Source organism: Danio rerio, chromosome 12 (genome assembly GCF_052040795.2).
Source record: "Danio rerio strain M-AB ecotype USA chromosome 12, GRCz13ab, whole genome shotgun sequence".
NCBI lineage: Eukaryota > Metazoa > Chordata > Actinopteri > Cypriniformes > Danionidae > Danio > Danio rerio.
This window is the reverse complement of record NC_141032.1, coordinates 27,704,814-27,722,302: the sequence shown is the minus strand read 5'-3', so window position 1 is coordinate 27,722,302 and position 17,489 is coordinate 27,704,814. Positions and strand designations below refer to the sequence as shown.

General features: G+C 34.9%; 1 protein-coding gene across 18 annotated transcripts in view; it reads right to left on the bottom strand.

Annotated features, from left to right (window-relative positions):
- The window catches only part of LOC147834477 (uncharacterized), a 119,227-nt gene that overhangs the window by 8,533 nt on the left and 93,205 nt on the right, over positions 1 to 17,489 (bottom strand). For 6 of the 18 annotated variants that reach the window (XM_087276376.1, XM_087276373.1, XM_087276372.1 and 3 more), the window contains one exon: positions 1,923 to 2,042. In XM_087276376.1, the coding sequence (XP_087132502.1) occupies positions 1,923 to 2,042 (120 nt within the window). Of the gene's footprint in view, positions 1 to 834; positions 1,762 to 1,922; positions 2,043 to 11,542; positions 11,581 to 13,597; positions 14,503 to 17,489 lie in introns of those variants that run through there. The other 12 variants (XR_015504159.1, XR_015504168.1, XR_015504169.1 and 9 more) reach the window with 6 other exon arrangements.

The window sequence follows — 17,489 nt, the reverse complement described above, 5'->3', positions numbered from 1 at the left end:
TGCTGCAGGTGAATTGGGTAGGCTAAATTGTCCGTAGTGTATGTGTGTGAAAGAGTGTGTGTGGATGTTTCCCAGAGATGGGTTGCGCCCGGAAGGGCATCCGCTGCGTAAAAACGTGGCAGATAAGTTGGCGGTTCATTCCGCTGTGGTGACCCTGGATTAATAAAGGGACTAAGCCGAAAAGAAAATGAATGAATAAATGAGTTCAGCGGAAGCACTGAGGCTGGCTGACTGAAATTAAAAGTCTTTGTTCATATATACATTACAACATCGGTGCTGTAAAAGGAACCTTCTGAAATTTAAAATAGTCACATTAAGCTTTCACCAGTAGTTTTTCATTGGCTGAAAAACACTAGCTGTGCATATACCCAATTGCCATGAAATTGCGTTGAATAATTAGTACTCTTTAATACTGTAAACAATTTGGAGTAAGGTTTACTTAAAAAAAAAAGCATGGACATGTTTTTCACTCAGAAAAAGCTAGTAAATCTTCAAAGCTTAGCCAAGTAAAAGATTAGACAAAATTCTTAGTACATTTAATTAGAAATATTAAGTTTACTTGGAAATTTTATTGACTTTTTGTTTGTAAAATCTGCTAAAGTCATACATTTAAATATATTACTATTTTTATATTTATTTTTATCCAAGATTCCTTTTTATCTGTTTTAGTTATCCGGTTCCTTAGATTACAACAAATGAGTAAATATTACTTGGGTATATCCATTTGAATTTACTATTGTATTTTGAGCACAATAAATTAAAAAGAAATATTAAGTAGCTTATTGAATTAAATGTGATATTTAGAAGTAAAAAGACAAAATATGATTTATTTGTAAAATGTACTTGGATTATGCTATCTTTATTTACAAGACCCACAAATCATTTTTTACAGTGAAGATCATCTCCATAGAATCACTGCATTTGTTTATTTTTCACCCTAATTTGTTAAATGCATTATTAAAAACAATTTTGTTTTCTAAATAAAGTCCTAAAAATCACTTAATGTAAAATAAGCCATCACAGAATAATATCTCAGATTTGACAAAAATATTAGACTAAAACCTTGTACCACAAATCAAGTCAAAAAGGAGGAAAATCAACTCTCTGTTTTTTTTCTTAGCGCACTCACTGTACCAAACCTAAGAAAACAAGAACTTGATTCAGAGGTTTAAAGGTCCAGGTCAGTCTGCTTTTCCCTTTCACAGATAAACATGAATGGGCTTCAATTTGTTAGCATACAGAAGAAGAGTTTCAATTCACATGCTTTCCAGATCCTCTTTCCCCCAAAAAACATTTTAGCGGCACCACAGAGTATAAAAGCGAATTCATCTTTTATTAAGCGCGGCTTGAATATTCAGCCTGCGAGATGTTAAAGCGCCGAAGGTCAGCGTTTAGCAGAAGTGGTTCATGGAAGTGCATTGAAATATTTCACATAGCCATGGCCTGTAGACCCTACTGCATATGCATTAAGTTGCTGCGCTACGGAGGCTCCGGGCTCTTTTTCCAGGCCCCTGTGGACTGTCTTAGGGCGAGGCCCTTGGTGTGAAGGGTCCACTGGTGGGCCTGGATGTGTTTAATGGTGTGAATCAGTGGGTCAGTGATGTGATGAGTGTATGCTTGGTCTCACGCCTCAGCCTTTGGCATCTGCAGTCTCATTGATGGACGTATTTTATACTTGAATACTGACGGAAACAATTAACTGCGCTGTAGGTTTGACTTATATGCTTAAATGAGGCGGTGATGTAAGAGAGTCTAATAGTTCTGTGAAAATAATACACAAAAAATATCAACACAGGCTCAATCTTAAAATGTAGACTTTTCTGGAGATCACAAATTATGTAGCCAGAGCTATGTATGGCTGCATTTAGTCTTTAAAAGAAGAACGCTACGAGCTGTATGATGCCATTCTTTTTCGCGCTTACCTCTGTGTAGATGGCTTTTCCGCTGTTACCAGTTTGTCCAGTGGCTCGCTGCATACGTCGAAGGATTTGAGACACAGAGCAGAGTTGACCATAATGACGGGGTTTGAGTTCTGTAGGGATCTAGAAAGCAGGTAAGACAAAAACAAAAGCCAAAAAATTAAATAAACAACTAAATAACAGGATAAGAATGTAGTAAAATCGAAAAAAATATACGTGTAGTAAAAATCGTGCTGTCACGAGGGCTTTTCTTTTTCTGAATCATTTCTGAAAACACTGTCAGTTGGAATGAGGAAAGGGGGTGGGCGGGTCAATCTGTGATTTTGAAAACAATATTGGTTGGGTGTAGGGAAGAGGGTGGGTGGGTGATCGGTTGGTTGGTCAGTCAACAGCGGCCTCTGGTGGATTTATGTGGGAAGAGCAGGGGGCTGTTTAATAAAAGGGGTTTTAAAAAGCGGGGATTAAAGTCAAAAACCTGAATTCAATGAACCGAACTAAACGCTTAAATTGGTTCCATAACAGCAAGTTGAAGATTGTTTGATTGAGCTAATCTGAGTTCAGTTTAAATAATCTAGATGACAGCTCGCGCACATTACTGTCGTAAATCCCTGAAGGTCGAGCATAGATGCATCAATTATGTTGTGTGCTACCATGGCAACGAGAACTGAAAGAGCTCTGAAATAAGACACATATGTTCACAGCGAGTGAGCCGTTTGTTTTTGGAGTTCAAACATTTAATAATTTAAACATAATAATCAAAAACTACAGTACGGCTTGCGACAAAGCAAGAGAGAAGGCTGACAGGAAATTGCAGATATTAAAATATAGGCCATTGTTTAGGTTAAATTAATATTCATCACATTACATTGGAATTGTTCTTAAACGCACACGCGAGAGAGGAGAGAATGCACGCTTACTGCCAATTGTTGCTTGCAAGAAAGATGTTTTGCTAAAGCAAAATTTTGAACTAACAAAAAATAAACTGAAGATCACAGTCCAAAAATAAGTACACTCAAGTTAATATGTTGAGGGAAAATTTGAAATAAAATTTTATTAAACAAGAAAAAAAAATTAAATATAACATTGAAATGTAGTTTGTTGCTTAATTTATTGTTTAATATGTATTAAAGATGTTTGGTATGTGTATAATCGCCCACACACACACACACACACACATATATTTATATATATATGTATATGTATATATATATATATATATATATATATACAATTGAAGTCAGAATTATTAGCGCCCCTGTTTATTTTTTTCACCAATTTCTGTTTAATGGAGGGAATATTGTTTGAGCACATTTCTAAGCATACTAGTTTTAAAAACTTATTTCTAATAACGGATTTATTTTATCTTTGACATGATGACAGTAAATAATATTTTACTTGATATTTTTCAAGACCCTTCTATACAGCTTAAAGTGTAAAGTGACATTAAAAGGCTTAGCTAGGTTAATAAGGTGAACTAGGCAGGTTAGGGTAATTAGGCAAGTTATTGTATAACGATGGTTTGTTCTGTAGATTATTTTAAAAAAATAGCTTAAAGGGGCTAATAATTTTGTCCCAAAAATGGTTTTTAAAAAAATTAATAACTGCTTTTAATCTTGCCGAAATAAAACAAATAAAACTTTTTCCAGAAGAAAAAATATTATCAGACATACTGTGAAAATTTCCTTGCCCTGTTAAACATCTTTTGGGAATCAAAAGGGGCCTAATAATTCTGACTTCAACTGTGTGTATATATATATATATATATATATATATATATATATATATATATATATATATATATATATATATAAAGGGTGTAACGATCGGCGTGTTCGTATTGAACCATTTGGAGACATTCGGTTCGGTATGCATTGCAAACCGAACGATTCATCTATATCTAAAAAGATAAATGAGAAGAAAAAGCCTGCAATGCTTGCCCCGCCTTCAAGCTTTTCTTATAGGCCGACTGCGCTAGTACAGAACGCAAATCCATTGGTTCATATTAGCTGTCAATCACTCAGTTCCGATGACAGGGAGCTACAGCCACAAAAATATAAAGGTCTGGATACAAGAGAATCAAAACAACACTGACAGATTTAGTTTTAGAGACCAGCTAGTGTTACAACTAATGACACATCTAATTAGTGATCATGTGTTGAATGTCAATCCAGCATTTACACTTTTCGAAGAGTGAATAATAGACTTCCAGTGGTTAAAGTCCGCTATAACTAAAGCATTCACCGTAAAGCCAGTGGGACGGAGTTTTGTTTGTCTCATCTACACATGTTAAGCACGAGATGTTCTAATGTTATTTAATCCTTCATTTAATCATCATGATGCTGTCAGTCGTGCAAATGATACCGCGTTCACCATCACATGCATTTACTGAGATGATGAAACTGATATAGCAGTTCACGAAAAGACCATTACTGCTACGAAGATGACGTATGCAAATAACAAGTTATAATATCATCTGTGCAATATCAGACCGCACCCGTGAGAACAACACAGTGATTATTGTTAATTCAGTTCATCTCATTCACAAATGTGCGTGAAGGCCCGGTGAGCGTTAATTTCGAGCCCTGTTAGACCTTAATCAGTAGTGGAAATTTCGGGTTTCAAAAAAATGTTAAATGTAATAGAGCCCCAATACATTATTCCTTCATAAACCCATTTCAGTCAGATAAATCCTGCTTTCAGATCCACTAACATGGCAGGTGACAGTCAAATCAGGCAAATCTGTGCTGTCTGAAGAAAAGGTGGACACTCATCTTTCTGAAAATAAAAAAAAATACTTAAAAATAGATTAAAATTCCATTTAAAACTAAATTGTTCTTTTATTTTTATTTGTTTAACTACTACATTATTGTATTTATTTTTTATAGGAAGCTTTATGGTTTTGAGTATAAAGAAGGATTTGTTTAATTTGCTGTTAGCAGAAACCCCAGAAGTATAGCTCGATCACGGTTTAAAGTAAAAGAAAAAAAAACACAGGATCATACTTTTATAATGTTAGTTTTAATACATTAAAAAAATTAAAATCAGAGAAATCCTCTGGCTTTTTTCTTTTTTTGCTGTATCGAAAACGTACCGAACCGTGACTGTGTCTTATCGAACCGAACTGTGATTTTTTTGAACAGTTAGACCCCTAATATATATATATATATATATATATATATATATATATATATATATATATATATATATATATACATACATACATACATATATACTAAGTGACTATAAAGCTTTAAGCATTATTAAGAGGTTAAGTGAATTCAAATGGCATCAAATTACAGCAGGCGAATGGTAATATTACCTTGATTAAGCTTGAACTTAAGACTTAGCCTGAGAGTTAACCTGCCCAGGACCAGGCTAGTTTACCATCATAAGTTGCCAGAGTAACTGAGTTTAAACTATCGTAAATTTGATCAGTGATCGAAATTTTAAATCGAATCCGCCATTAATAAACCTGACTTAGCAAAATAAGCCTAGCTTTTTCTCTAAGCTTGATTTATGGAATAGGCCCCAGTTTGACCGCTTTACTTTCATGTGTGTTTTTGTCATGTGTGTTTAGTAGTTGTAATAATGACAATGAACGCCTTCTGTACATTTGTACATTATGTTTCTCTGCTTGTGCATAAGTTGTTTGTAATGAGCACTGAATGGCTCCTTTTTTAATTTATTTTAATTTACAAATATTCAATAAAGCATTAACAAAGTTTGCATATGTCGAATATCAAAACACTGAAGTAAATTTGATTCTAAACTGAGCAAAAATATGCAACAAGATGAAATATTGATCAAATGATTGGTGGGATCTTCGTAACACTACAGCAGACTATTTATATGCAATGTGCAAGTGGCAGCAATTTATCAGTCAATAATAAATACTTTTAAAGCATTTTAAATGCACATTTTAAAAGATTATAGTTTCACTTTATACTGTATATAAGCTTGATTGTTTTTATTGTATAAAATTCAGACAGCATGTATTGTAAATCCACTTTATAACACTACAGAAACAATATTAGTTACACAACCTAAAGGTAGAGAATTTTACAATTTTACTAAACATTTTTACTTATTTATAAAGTAGAAACTGACAATTAGACACTAGAAGGCATTATTGTCTATATTAGATGTTTAAGCAAAGTTTAAATGATATTTTAATGAAGTTTGAATAACAAATATATCCCAGCAGTCTCTTTAAAGACTTTAAAAAATGAAATGAATGCTTTTCAGTTTATTATTAGTGCTTTTTAGTGGAATAAGGTCAATAAGTGTCAGTACTGCCAAATTAAAATATCCTCAATGCACAAGCATATGTGTGACCAGAAAAGCAATCCTGTCTCTACAGGAGGTCTGGGTGGGTCTTGACTGCCTAATTACAATCTCGGCCCACCCTGTCAATCACCACCCACCCACATCACCAATTGTTCAGCCCACAATGACAGTTCTTTAGTCCACCTTTACTAATGGAGACTGACCTCCAGCACAAGACTGTTTACTCTTTAGCTCAATCAACCTTCAAAATCACACACCAGCATTATTATTATTTACATAACTGTTGAATTTAAATGCTGTATATTAGAGCAAAACTGTCTGTCTGTGTAATATATATTTTTTAGTACATTTTATTTTTTTTATGTTGTCTTAGTTACATTTTGTCACATTTTTTTGTCACACACAAGTTACAATATGCTAAAAAATATACTTAAAACGAACAATATTACATATTGTGACATATGTTAATAAATTTTCTCAGAAATGGTTGGAAATGTACAAGAAAAAGTTTTAAGAATATGTTGTTTTTAGTTTTGGTAATATCATTTTATTTAAAATGTTTAATTCATCTGTACCCATCCATATTAATATTTAAAAACTGGCTAATTCTCATCACAACAATTACATTTAAACTTTTTAGCCCTCCAGGCTTAGTGTATTTTAATTTTACTACATGTATTAAATTAATGAAACTTCATTCTTTTTCCTTCAGCTTAAAATAATAATAATAATTCCTTACATTTATATAGCGCTTTTCTGGGCACTCAAAGCGCTTTACACAATGGGGGGGAAATCTCCTCATCCACCACCAGTGTGCAGCATCCACCTGGATGACGCGACGGCAGCCATTTTGCGCCAGACCGCACACCACACACCAGCTGATTAGTGGAGAGGAGACAGTGATGAAGCCAATTAAATATGGGGATGGTTAGGAGGCCATGATGGACAGAGGCCAGTGGGCAAATTTGGCTAGGATGCCGGGGTTAAACCCCTACTCTTTTCGAAGGACATCCTGGGATTTTTAATGACCACAGAGAGTCGGGACCTCGGTTTAACGTCTTATCCGAAAGACAAAGCTTATAGTGTCTTTAATCATCAGAGGTCACCACAGCGGATTGAACGGCCAACTTATCCAGCATATGTTTTACACAGCGAATGCCCTTCCGGCTGCAACCCAGTTCTGGGAAACATCCATACACACTCATTTGCATAATTTACTCATGCTATTGTTCTGAACCACTTTCTTTATCAGTTTTTTTGTTCTGTTGAGCACAAAAAGAAGACTGTTGGAAATCAACATCCAGAGTAGAAAAAAAACAATTACTACAAAAAGTCAGCTGTTATAGATTTCCAACATTCTTCAAAATGTCTCCTTTTGTGTTCAACAGAAAAAAAAAAAAAGAAAAAAAACTCAAACTCGTTTGGAAAAAGTGAAGGGTCAGTAAATGATGACAGAATTTTATTTTTGGGTAAACTATCCCTTTAAAGGTTAGAACCTACTTTCACTGCTCATTAGCTGAAAAGTCAGTACCTATACTTGCTTTCTCTCGTAAACCATTTGTTTACTGTAATGGGATGTAAAGGCTGGTTTATTTTCAATGTTTCCACTGTGTGTTTTTGGTTTTCTTCTGCCCCCTGCAGGAGTTTGTCTGAATAGCAACAATTTTTTTGAGGCAGCACTCATCTGAGGACTTTACCTTGTGTGAGGATGAGCACATACATATATAGCCCAAAATATTTTAGTAATAAAATTATTTATTCATACTCAATTACTTACATGTAATTCAAGGCCTGAAAATAAACATTTTCAACATAACTTACTTCGTCATGTCAATTAAAAATTTGTATGGCACACGAGGAAAAAGAGAAAAGAAGATTTTTTGAAGAAAGTGTTGCAAGTTTGCCTGGACGATGTATTACTTGTCAGAAACTAAATTTTAAAATCAACAGAACCAACCCTGTCGCTGATGCAAAGACATAGGTCTAATATTATGACATGATCTGGTCCCATTTTGTCCATGTTGTAGTCTGTCAAGAGGGGATTTGGAAACATTAGAGAAATGACTAACTAATTTATCAATTTTTCAGCAACCAAGAAAGGTAGCATAGGACATAGTCTAGAATTATCATCAGCACTTTAAACAAACTGATCAAATGATGCATTGCTTGGTCTTTAAGAGCCTTCAACAAGCAGAATAAGAAGGCCAGCTTTAAAGGGCACCTATGATGAAAATCCGCTTTTGTAAGCTGTTTGGACAGAACTGTGTGTAGGTATAGTGTGTCCACAGTCATATTGGAGTGATATGAACACAAAAAAAGTGTCTTTTTTTTTTACTGATGTTAAAATAGGATCCAAATCCCAGTGATTTTGAGGCCCACTGCAACATGAGAGTGTGGTTTTCCCCGCCTACCGAATTGATTGACAGGTGCCATGTTTATTTTTCTAATAACCTGTATACACATGTCCACAGAACTTTTTTTCAAATTAAATTAGCATTAAAATATTTGTTTCCATCTCTGCGATTTTTATAATTTTTTCTGAGTTAAAAACATTTTTAAAACAGCATGTTTGTAATAAAGACGGTAAAATCACTGTGATTCTTCTGATATAATCACCGCAGCCGCATGGTGTCCATAAACGCACACATATGTGTGTGTACTGCAAACGGCATTTGTGTGTGACTCATCATTTAAGAAAGGCTTCAACAAACTTCACCACAAATACATCAAATAAACTTACTTGATATTTTTGACTAACAAGCTGTATTTCAGCTTCATACAAGTCTGTCACCAAGTCTGTCACAGTGCTGTTTATCTAACATAACGCATGATGAGAAGCAAACACACACGAGCACTAGGCAGCGAGAAGCAGCTTATTTTCATTTAAAGCCACAGCCTACAAAAACAGTATACTCAGACACCAAAATTATTATTTTGAGCTGAAACTTTACAGACACATTCTAAACACACCAAAGGCTTTTCTTACATCTCGTTAAAAAAGGGGTAAAATATGTGCCCTTTAAGCATTTTATCATGCCAACTTATGAGTATGTCTTTAGTTTTGCCACTATTTAGGCAGAGGAAATGTTCAATGTATATAAATTTGCATACCGTAACGTTTGGGTAAAAATAATAAAGGTCAAGCAATCACAAAAAAATACTCAAATATTGAAAAAGAAACATGAAAAACTAAAAGGCCCAAAAACTGAGACCTGAGGGACAACAAAAGACTTGTCTTCCATTTTGCCACTATAGGAAGAGGAAATGATCGTTCATCCATGTCTTAATCTCAGGAATCCTAATAGATATCGAAGATTTTTTAATGTATAAAATGTGGGTGGGGTGGTGTGGCGGTGCAGGGGGTAGCGATGTCGCCTCACAGAAAAAAGGTTGCTGGTTCGAGCCTTGGCTGGCTCAGTTGGCATTTCTGTGTGAAGTTTGCATGTGCTCCCCGTGTTCGCATGGGTTTCCTCCGGGTGCTCCAGTTTCTCCCACAGTCCAAAGACATACGGTACAGGTGAGTTGGATTACAGTAGCTAAATTGTCCGTAGTGTATGTCTGTGAATGAGAGTGTATGGGTGTTTCTCAGAGATGGGTTGCAGCTGGAAGGGAATCCGTAGCGTATAACATGTGCTGGATAAGTTGGTGGTTCATTCCGTGTGGCGGCCCCTGATTAATAAAGGGACTAAGCCGAAAATAAAATGAATGAATGATAAATGTGGTTGTTAAAATAATAAGCAATCACAAAACCAAGTAGTGAAAAAATTAAATTTAAAAAGCAGAGGGCCCAAAACTGAGCCCTGGGGCACAAAATAAAATTGATTGTGGCAAATGATAAGAATGTCTTTAGTTTTAACTTATCGAAGAAATGCTCATTCATTCATGTCTTAATCTGAGAAATACAGTCTGAATGACAACCCATACTAAACATTTTGATTTTGGTGGCTTAAAAATAGTAATGAAGGCCGAGCAATCACAGAAATAAACATTAAAAAAGCAGAGGGCCAAAAACCAAGCCCTGAGGGACCCCTGTACAGCTCCTGTCACAGACCTACAAACACCCATGGAGACAATGTGGAGATTTAATAAGATTTAACCCATGCAGGAAAAAAAGGGTTTGGGGTATTAATTTCCTTTTCCCTATACCCAGTATACTTATTTTGTGATTTTATGAATCACAACGAACCAAAAGCAAGAAGGTTAATGGTTCGAAGCCCGGCTGGGCCAGTTGGCATTACTGTGTGAGGTTTGCATGTTCGCTTGGGTTTCCTCCTGGTGCTCCAGTTTCCTCCACAGTCTAAAGATATGCGCTATAGGTGAAAAGGGTAAATAAAATTTGTCATAATGTATAAGTGTGTGTAAATGTGAGAGTGTATGGGTGTTTCCCTGTACTGGGTTGTGGTTCAGGAATAGTTGACAACGGTGGCGACCCCTGATAAATAAGGGACTAAGCCGAAGGAAAATGAATAATGAACCAAAAATAAAATTCTTGGATATCCCGAGGGTGAGTGAATTAACAGCCAATGTATATTTTTATGTGAACTACCCCTTTAACACTTCAGCGTGACGGCGACTCAGATGCTCACAGGAGGATGTTTTGAGCGTTTCACACACTCTGCGTAAAGCATTGCGCTCACAGGCGGTGTAGCCATTAGCCTGGCTGTGGACCAGCAGACCTGTCACCCTGGTTTAATGTGCCTCACTGGACCAGTTTGTGGGGGGGAGATGCAGCGATGGGCACTTCTTAGCAGTAGCACAGCTGAAGCAGCACAGGCTGAGGGTTAATAGCATCTGCGCCTGAATGTCAGGAACACACACCGTCACCCTCTCAGCTCAGAGGCTCCCGATGACAATGTCAGCACTGATTTACATGAAATTCTCCATGTGCTAATTGAATGATCTCTAACCATCCACTCAAGCACCTGGGCAGAGCTCCAGCGGGCCGCTCATCTTCCTCTGCGGTGGAGCTCCGGTATGTCCTACTTTACTGTTTAATGACCCTCTGATGGAGAAAGGCTATGCCAAACAGCAAACAAAAGCAAGAGCTTTAAAACCCAGCATGACCCAGATGATGCCCCCCTCTGTGGCCGTTCTCATTGTTCTGAAAGAAGCCTTCATTTGCATAATAAATGAAACAGCAAGAGAGTGTGCCGCTCCTCACCGGAAAACACTGCCTGTAACCGCACACTGCAAATGATCTCAATCATAATCCCATCTTCATCCAAGGCTTCGCTTGAGTTGGTGGGAACACACAAATACACTTCCATATATGATATGAGAAAGTATCCATATGTTCACACGCATACACACACACACACACACACACACACACACACCTTTGTCTGTCCGTCCGTCCGTCCGTCCGTCCGTCTGTCTGTCTGTCTGTCTATCTATCTATCTATCTATCTATCTATCCAGTATTGATGCAAGTATTGATGTCAATCAAAGTGTCAGTATCATCAAAATGAAAAGTGCTGACACCACTGTTTATGAACAAGATAGTCAAATGACTTTGTCATGTTTTCATTATGATAGTTTACGCTGTACAATCTTTCAATGTCTCCAAAATCTGACAAAAAAGTCAGATTTTGGAGACACTTCCTGAAAACGTTCAAGACAGCACTATATACTATTTGCACAGCCATTTGAAAACAACAGTGAAGTTAGACATCACTGCATTTAGTGAGGTATTTAAATGTTTCACATTTTTACTGCATTTGCTCTTTACAATCCTAATTTATTCACAGCATTGTGTAAAAGAATAAATACACTCTTATTTACAACAAACATAAACCACCTTTGGGTAGAGCTGAGCACAACTGTAAACAATATTGCATTACATATTGGAACTGAACCTACAACATACACGTCTGTAAATCATTTATGAAACTGTTCAAATTTGAAGACATTTTCAGGAAAATAAAGATTACATTTTTTTTTATAAAATTAGCTTGACAGATTTTGACAATTAATTCAACGTTTTTGTCTGTAATGACTCAATTAATGAAATGAAGACTAGTTTTATATGGAGTGACTATTCAGCATTCACAAGTTTAGTTAATTTTGACTGACATGACATAAGCAAATGATAATGTTATAAACAGCAGAGAGTTGTATGAAAGCAATTGATGCATGTCCAAAAGCATTCACAATTTGTTGGAAGGAATGAGAAACTGCTACTAGGATGTGAACAAATGACTAATTGTTTTGAGAAATGCATTACCTGTTGTGCAAATGCAAATAGTGTTTTGAGAAATGCACCAAAGTGACTGAGAAAAACTGTAAAACTATAAAATAATACATTAAAAGTTCCATTAAGAGATAAAAAAAAAAAAATTGGCTTCATTTCTAATTCAACCCAAAATGGGACTTATGCACTGATGCTGCAGTCACGTCTTTGTCAGTAGCACAATTTCAGATGAAAGAAGACAAGGTTAAACGACTCATCAGTTTTATCTGGTTGCCAAGCAGTGGTCAAAATCACTCCCGACAGCAGGCATTCAGAGGATATCAGCACCCGAGGCGAGATGCTTTGTCCGATTGAGGCCTTTTATTTAATATCTGAATTATATTCACCTGGGTCAGTTAAAGATTTCCTTTCAGCAAAATAAAGCAAGACATTTTTTCATGCACCAATAAATTAAATGATTTGGTGATTTGCTGTGTTTTTAAGTGTTATTTATGTCACACTGTTTTTTTTTGTGATTGTAGATTTGAAATAAAATACATATTATTTAAAGGCTGTTTTTTCAAAATGTGTTTATTTTCCTCCTGCACTGAGCCATAAATACATTTCAACTGCTCTGACATACACTAGATAAAATCAAAGTTATTATAACTTATCATAATTTGAACTTTTATTATCTGTGTTCTCGGCGACATGTTGGTGCAGTAGTTCTGTCGCCTTACAGCAAGATTGCTGGTTCGAGTCTCGGCTGGGTCAGTTGGCGTTTCTGTGTGGAGTTTGCATGTTCTTTCCGCGTTCGAGTAGGTTTCTTCCAGGTGCTCTGGTTTCCCCCACAGCCCAAAGACATGCAGTACAGGTGAATTGGGCAGGTTAAATTGTCAGTAGTGTATGAGTGTGAATGAGTGTATGGGTATTTCCCAGAGATGGGTTGCAGCAAGAAGGGCATCCGCTGCGTAAAACATGTGCTGGATAAATTGGTGGGTTATTCCGCTGTGGTGACCCCAAATTAATAAAGGGACTTAGCCGAAAAGAAAATGAATGAAATAATATATGTGTTCTGAAGGTTTTTTAGAAGGATGTTTCAATAAATAATGAGCCTGATTAAAAACATTTTATGCTTTCACGTTACTTCCTGTATTATGCAGTGAAAATAAATGACATAGGCTCTTCTAGGGATGGTGCACAACATGAAAGACAAGACAAAGAAAATCTAAAATCAAAATTTTATTGGGGTTTGAATTCAGGAGCTGACAAGGCTAAAATAACAAACCTTTTTTTATTTTAAATCTTAACCTCATCTGATCAAAAATGAAAGAAAAAAATACAATAACTACCCTATCTAACAAAAAAACAGAGGTCAACAGGTTTTACAAATAAAATGGCATCAAACTCCTTACTATCCCAATATTATATACACTATTTACAAACTATTTACAGAACAAACAACCACATTTAAGGGACAATCCAAAAAATCTATGTCAACAGGCAAACAAGGTTAAACAAGCCAGTAGTACAAAGTACTACAAACAAATCAAACACAAAACAAACAGTACTCACAAATCTCAGAAGTTGGGAAGGTGCTATAATAACATATAGTTGGGTTATATATATACATTTCTGGTGGTCACGAATTATGTAGCCAGAGAAACGTATGGCTTGCATTTTATCTTCAAAACTAATATTACGCCGTTCCTCTTCACGCTTACCAGCTGACCCCTCACCTCCGTAAGGATGGCTTTTCTGCTTTTACCATTATGTACAGTGTCTCGCCACGTACGTCAGAAGATTTGAGACACAAAGCAGAGCTGACAATGATGATGGGGTTTGAGTCCGGCAAAGAACCTCCAGAAAGCAGGTAAGACAAAAACAAAAGCAAGTAAATAACAGTGCAAGAATGTGGTAAAATCTAAAAACGTGGTAAAAATATCAGGCTGCCAAAAAAACAGGGCATTTGTTTTTCTGGATTGCTTTTAAAAACACTATCGGTTGGGTTTAGGGAAGGAGGAGGTTGCTGGGATCAGTAGGTCCGTCATTTAGCTGGCAGTGGCCTCTGGTGGATTAATGTGAGAACCGCAGGCACGAATGGCACTTGCGAGAGAAATTTGAGATCTGAAAAAGCAAACACATTGGATTCACGAAAACAAAAACGTAGCTCCTAGGAGTACGTAATCAGAATGAGCCTGGGTTGGAAAAAAATTATTTTCCGAAAACTGTAATGTTTTAAAAACGAAGCAAGAATTAAACCAGATTTCATCTAAAATTCAGATTTTTTTGTGCTAGAAAGATATTTATTTCCATATATATAATTAAACATATGCCTGATTTGTATATTTAAACATTACATTTTACAAAATAATTTGTAATAATGTAATCAATCAACTGCGAAAGTATGCCAATAACAAGTTATTTTTCCCTTTTCACCTGCAGTTTCTTCCTTAAGGTCACTATGTATCTTGAAACCAGTATATTGGAGCCCACATTCGAATGGCACTGACATGTATGTCTTCTTATTAGCAGTGTTTAATTGTTGCACAGCATTTATGAGGGCTTTGTGTTGTCATTTGTCAGTTTCAGATCCTCACCAACAATGTGCTGGAGCTGGGATTACGTTCGTGTCACGCTGAGATTATTACTCCCTGTCTTATCTTCACAGAAATATGATTATTATTGTCACTGTCGTTCCGGGTTATTCCTGTTTATAGTGCGATTAAGTGCTGTCTTATTAATGAAAAACTCATCGGATGTCAGCTCCTGCTCATGGGGGATAAGAAAATGTTTATGAGACCGAGGGCAAAGCTGGGGGAAAAAAGGTCCCAGAGAGATTTGTGGTGTTTAAATACATGCCAGGCCTGAATAATTTTGTCTGTGTGGATCAGAGATTCAAGTTTACAAGATAAGCTATCATGGGCGTCTCAGGACAGATTGCACTTCTGCAGCTCAAACGCTCTGTTTAAGCACTCAAATATATGAGCAGAGCTGTCAGAACATAGTTATGTGTAGGTTATTTATCAAAATTTGAAGGAAAAAAACAACAGTTATTTTAATAAATATATAGTCAAAATAATATTACATTGTTTTTTTTTTAGTTTTACATATTTTTTTATTTTTATTTTAACTACTAAAAATATTTCTTCCAGATTCAATCATTCATTTTTAATTCGGCTTAGTCTTTATGAATCAGGGGTCACTACAGCAGAATGAATCGCCAACTTATCCAGCATATGTTTTACACAGCAGATGCCCTTCCAGCTGCAACCCAGTACTGGGAAACATCCAATCACACTCATTCACACACACTACAGCTAATTTAGTTTATTCAATTCACCTATATCCAACTGACCCAGCCGAGACTCGAACCAGCTACCTTCTTGCTGTAAGACGACAGTGCTAACTACTGAGCGAAATTCCAAATACATTTTTTTCTTTCTTTTTTCCCGAAATTGGTCAGAATGACAAATATTTATTTAGTTTTTATTGAATATCAGGATAAAATCACTAAATAGTTTTTCTAAACTTGTTGTTAAGAAAATGAAAATAAAAATGTTACAAAACTTGACGCTTTTTTGTAATTTTAGGCCTTGAAATACTCTTAACAACAACATATTTATCTTGTCGCCAAAATTTAAAATCAAAATGTCAGAAAACACTTTTCGTATAATTTTAGACTATAAAATACATTAAACAACAAAATGTTTATCAAGTTGTCAAAAGATAAAATAAAAATGTCAGAAAACATGACACTTTTTGTAATATTAGCCCATAAAATACTCATTTTTATGTGCTTGTCAAAAAAAAGTCAAAATACCCGACACTGTAGTTTTTAGTCCATTAATACTCTAAACAACATTGTATCTTGTTGTCAAAAAGTGAAAATAAAAATGTCAGAAAGCATGACACTTTTTGTAATTTAGAACATAAATTTACTCTAAATAACAACATTTTTATGTTATTGTTTAAAAATAAAAATGTAAAAAATCGTCACAGTTTTTGTAAATTAGGCCATAAAATACTCTAAACAACATTTTGTTGTCAAAAAATCTAAATCAAAATGTCAGAAAACTTTTTGTAATTTTAGAAATTTCAACAATTTATAAAAGGCAAATGCAATTTTAATCCAACCCAAATTTTGAATCGCAAATCTATAACATCAAATTATTTTTCCGTATACACTGTAAAAACTAAATCCATAAAAATACAAAAACTGCAGTAAAGTACAACTACTGTGGAATTGTGAAGGAAGTTTTCATAATTTAATTTTAAAGCTATTTTACCCGTATTATCATATATATTTTATAAATTTTTATATATTTATTTTTTCCACAGTATAAATAACATTATTTTTCTCTAAAATAATCAATGAAATGATCTTTAATTATGTGTTACAAAAATGATAAATCATAAATTCATAAAATCAGGTCATATTATTTTCCATATGCATTATTTCATATATGCACGTGATATTATTTTATCAAATACACTCAATTAAATTGCCTTTATTTTTGTGTTACACATTGTACAGAACAAACACCCAAACAAATTAGAAATTGAAATCCATAAAATCAGATCACATTATTTTTCCATATATATAATGTCCATATACAGCTGAAGTCAGAATTATTAGTCCCCCTTTGATTTTTTTTTCTTTTTCAAATATTTCCCAAATGATGTTTAACAGAGCAAGGAAATTTTCACAGTATGTCTGACAATATTTTTTCTTCTGGAGAAAGTCTTCTTTGTTTTATTCTTGCTAGTTTTTGAATTTTTTAAAAAACATTTTAAAATTAAAATTATTAGCCCCTTCAAGCTAACTTTTTTGCGATAGTCTACAGAACAAACTATTATGTTTACAAATGTGTTGAAAAAATCTTCTCTTCGTTAAACAAAACTTGGGGAAAATAAACAGGGCGCTAATAATACAGGGGGGCTAATAATTCTGACTTTAACTGTATATTAGTAATATTATTTTTTACTTAAATAATCAATGAAAGCATCATTATTTTACATTACATTCAGTACAAACACCCAACACAAGGGGTGTCATTACACTTCAAAAATGTTGCGTGTGATGGTGTTTCTTATTTTTATCTATATGTATA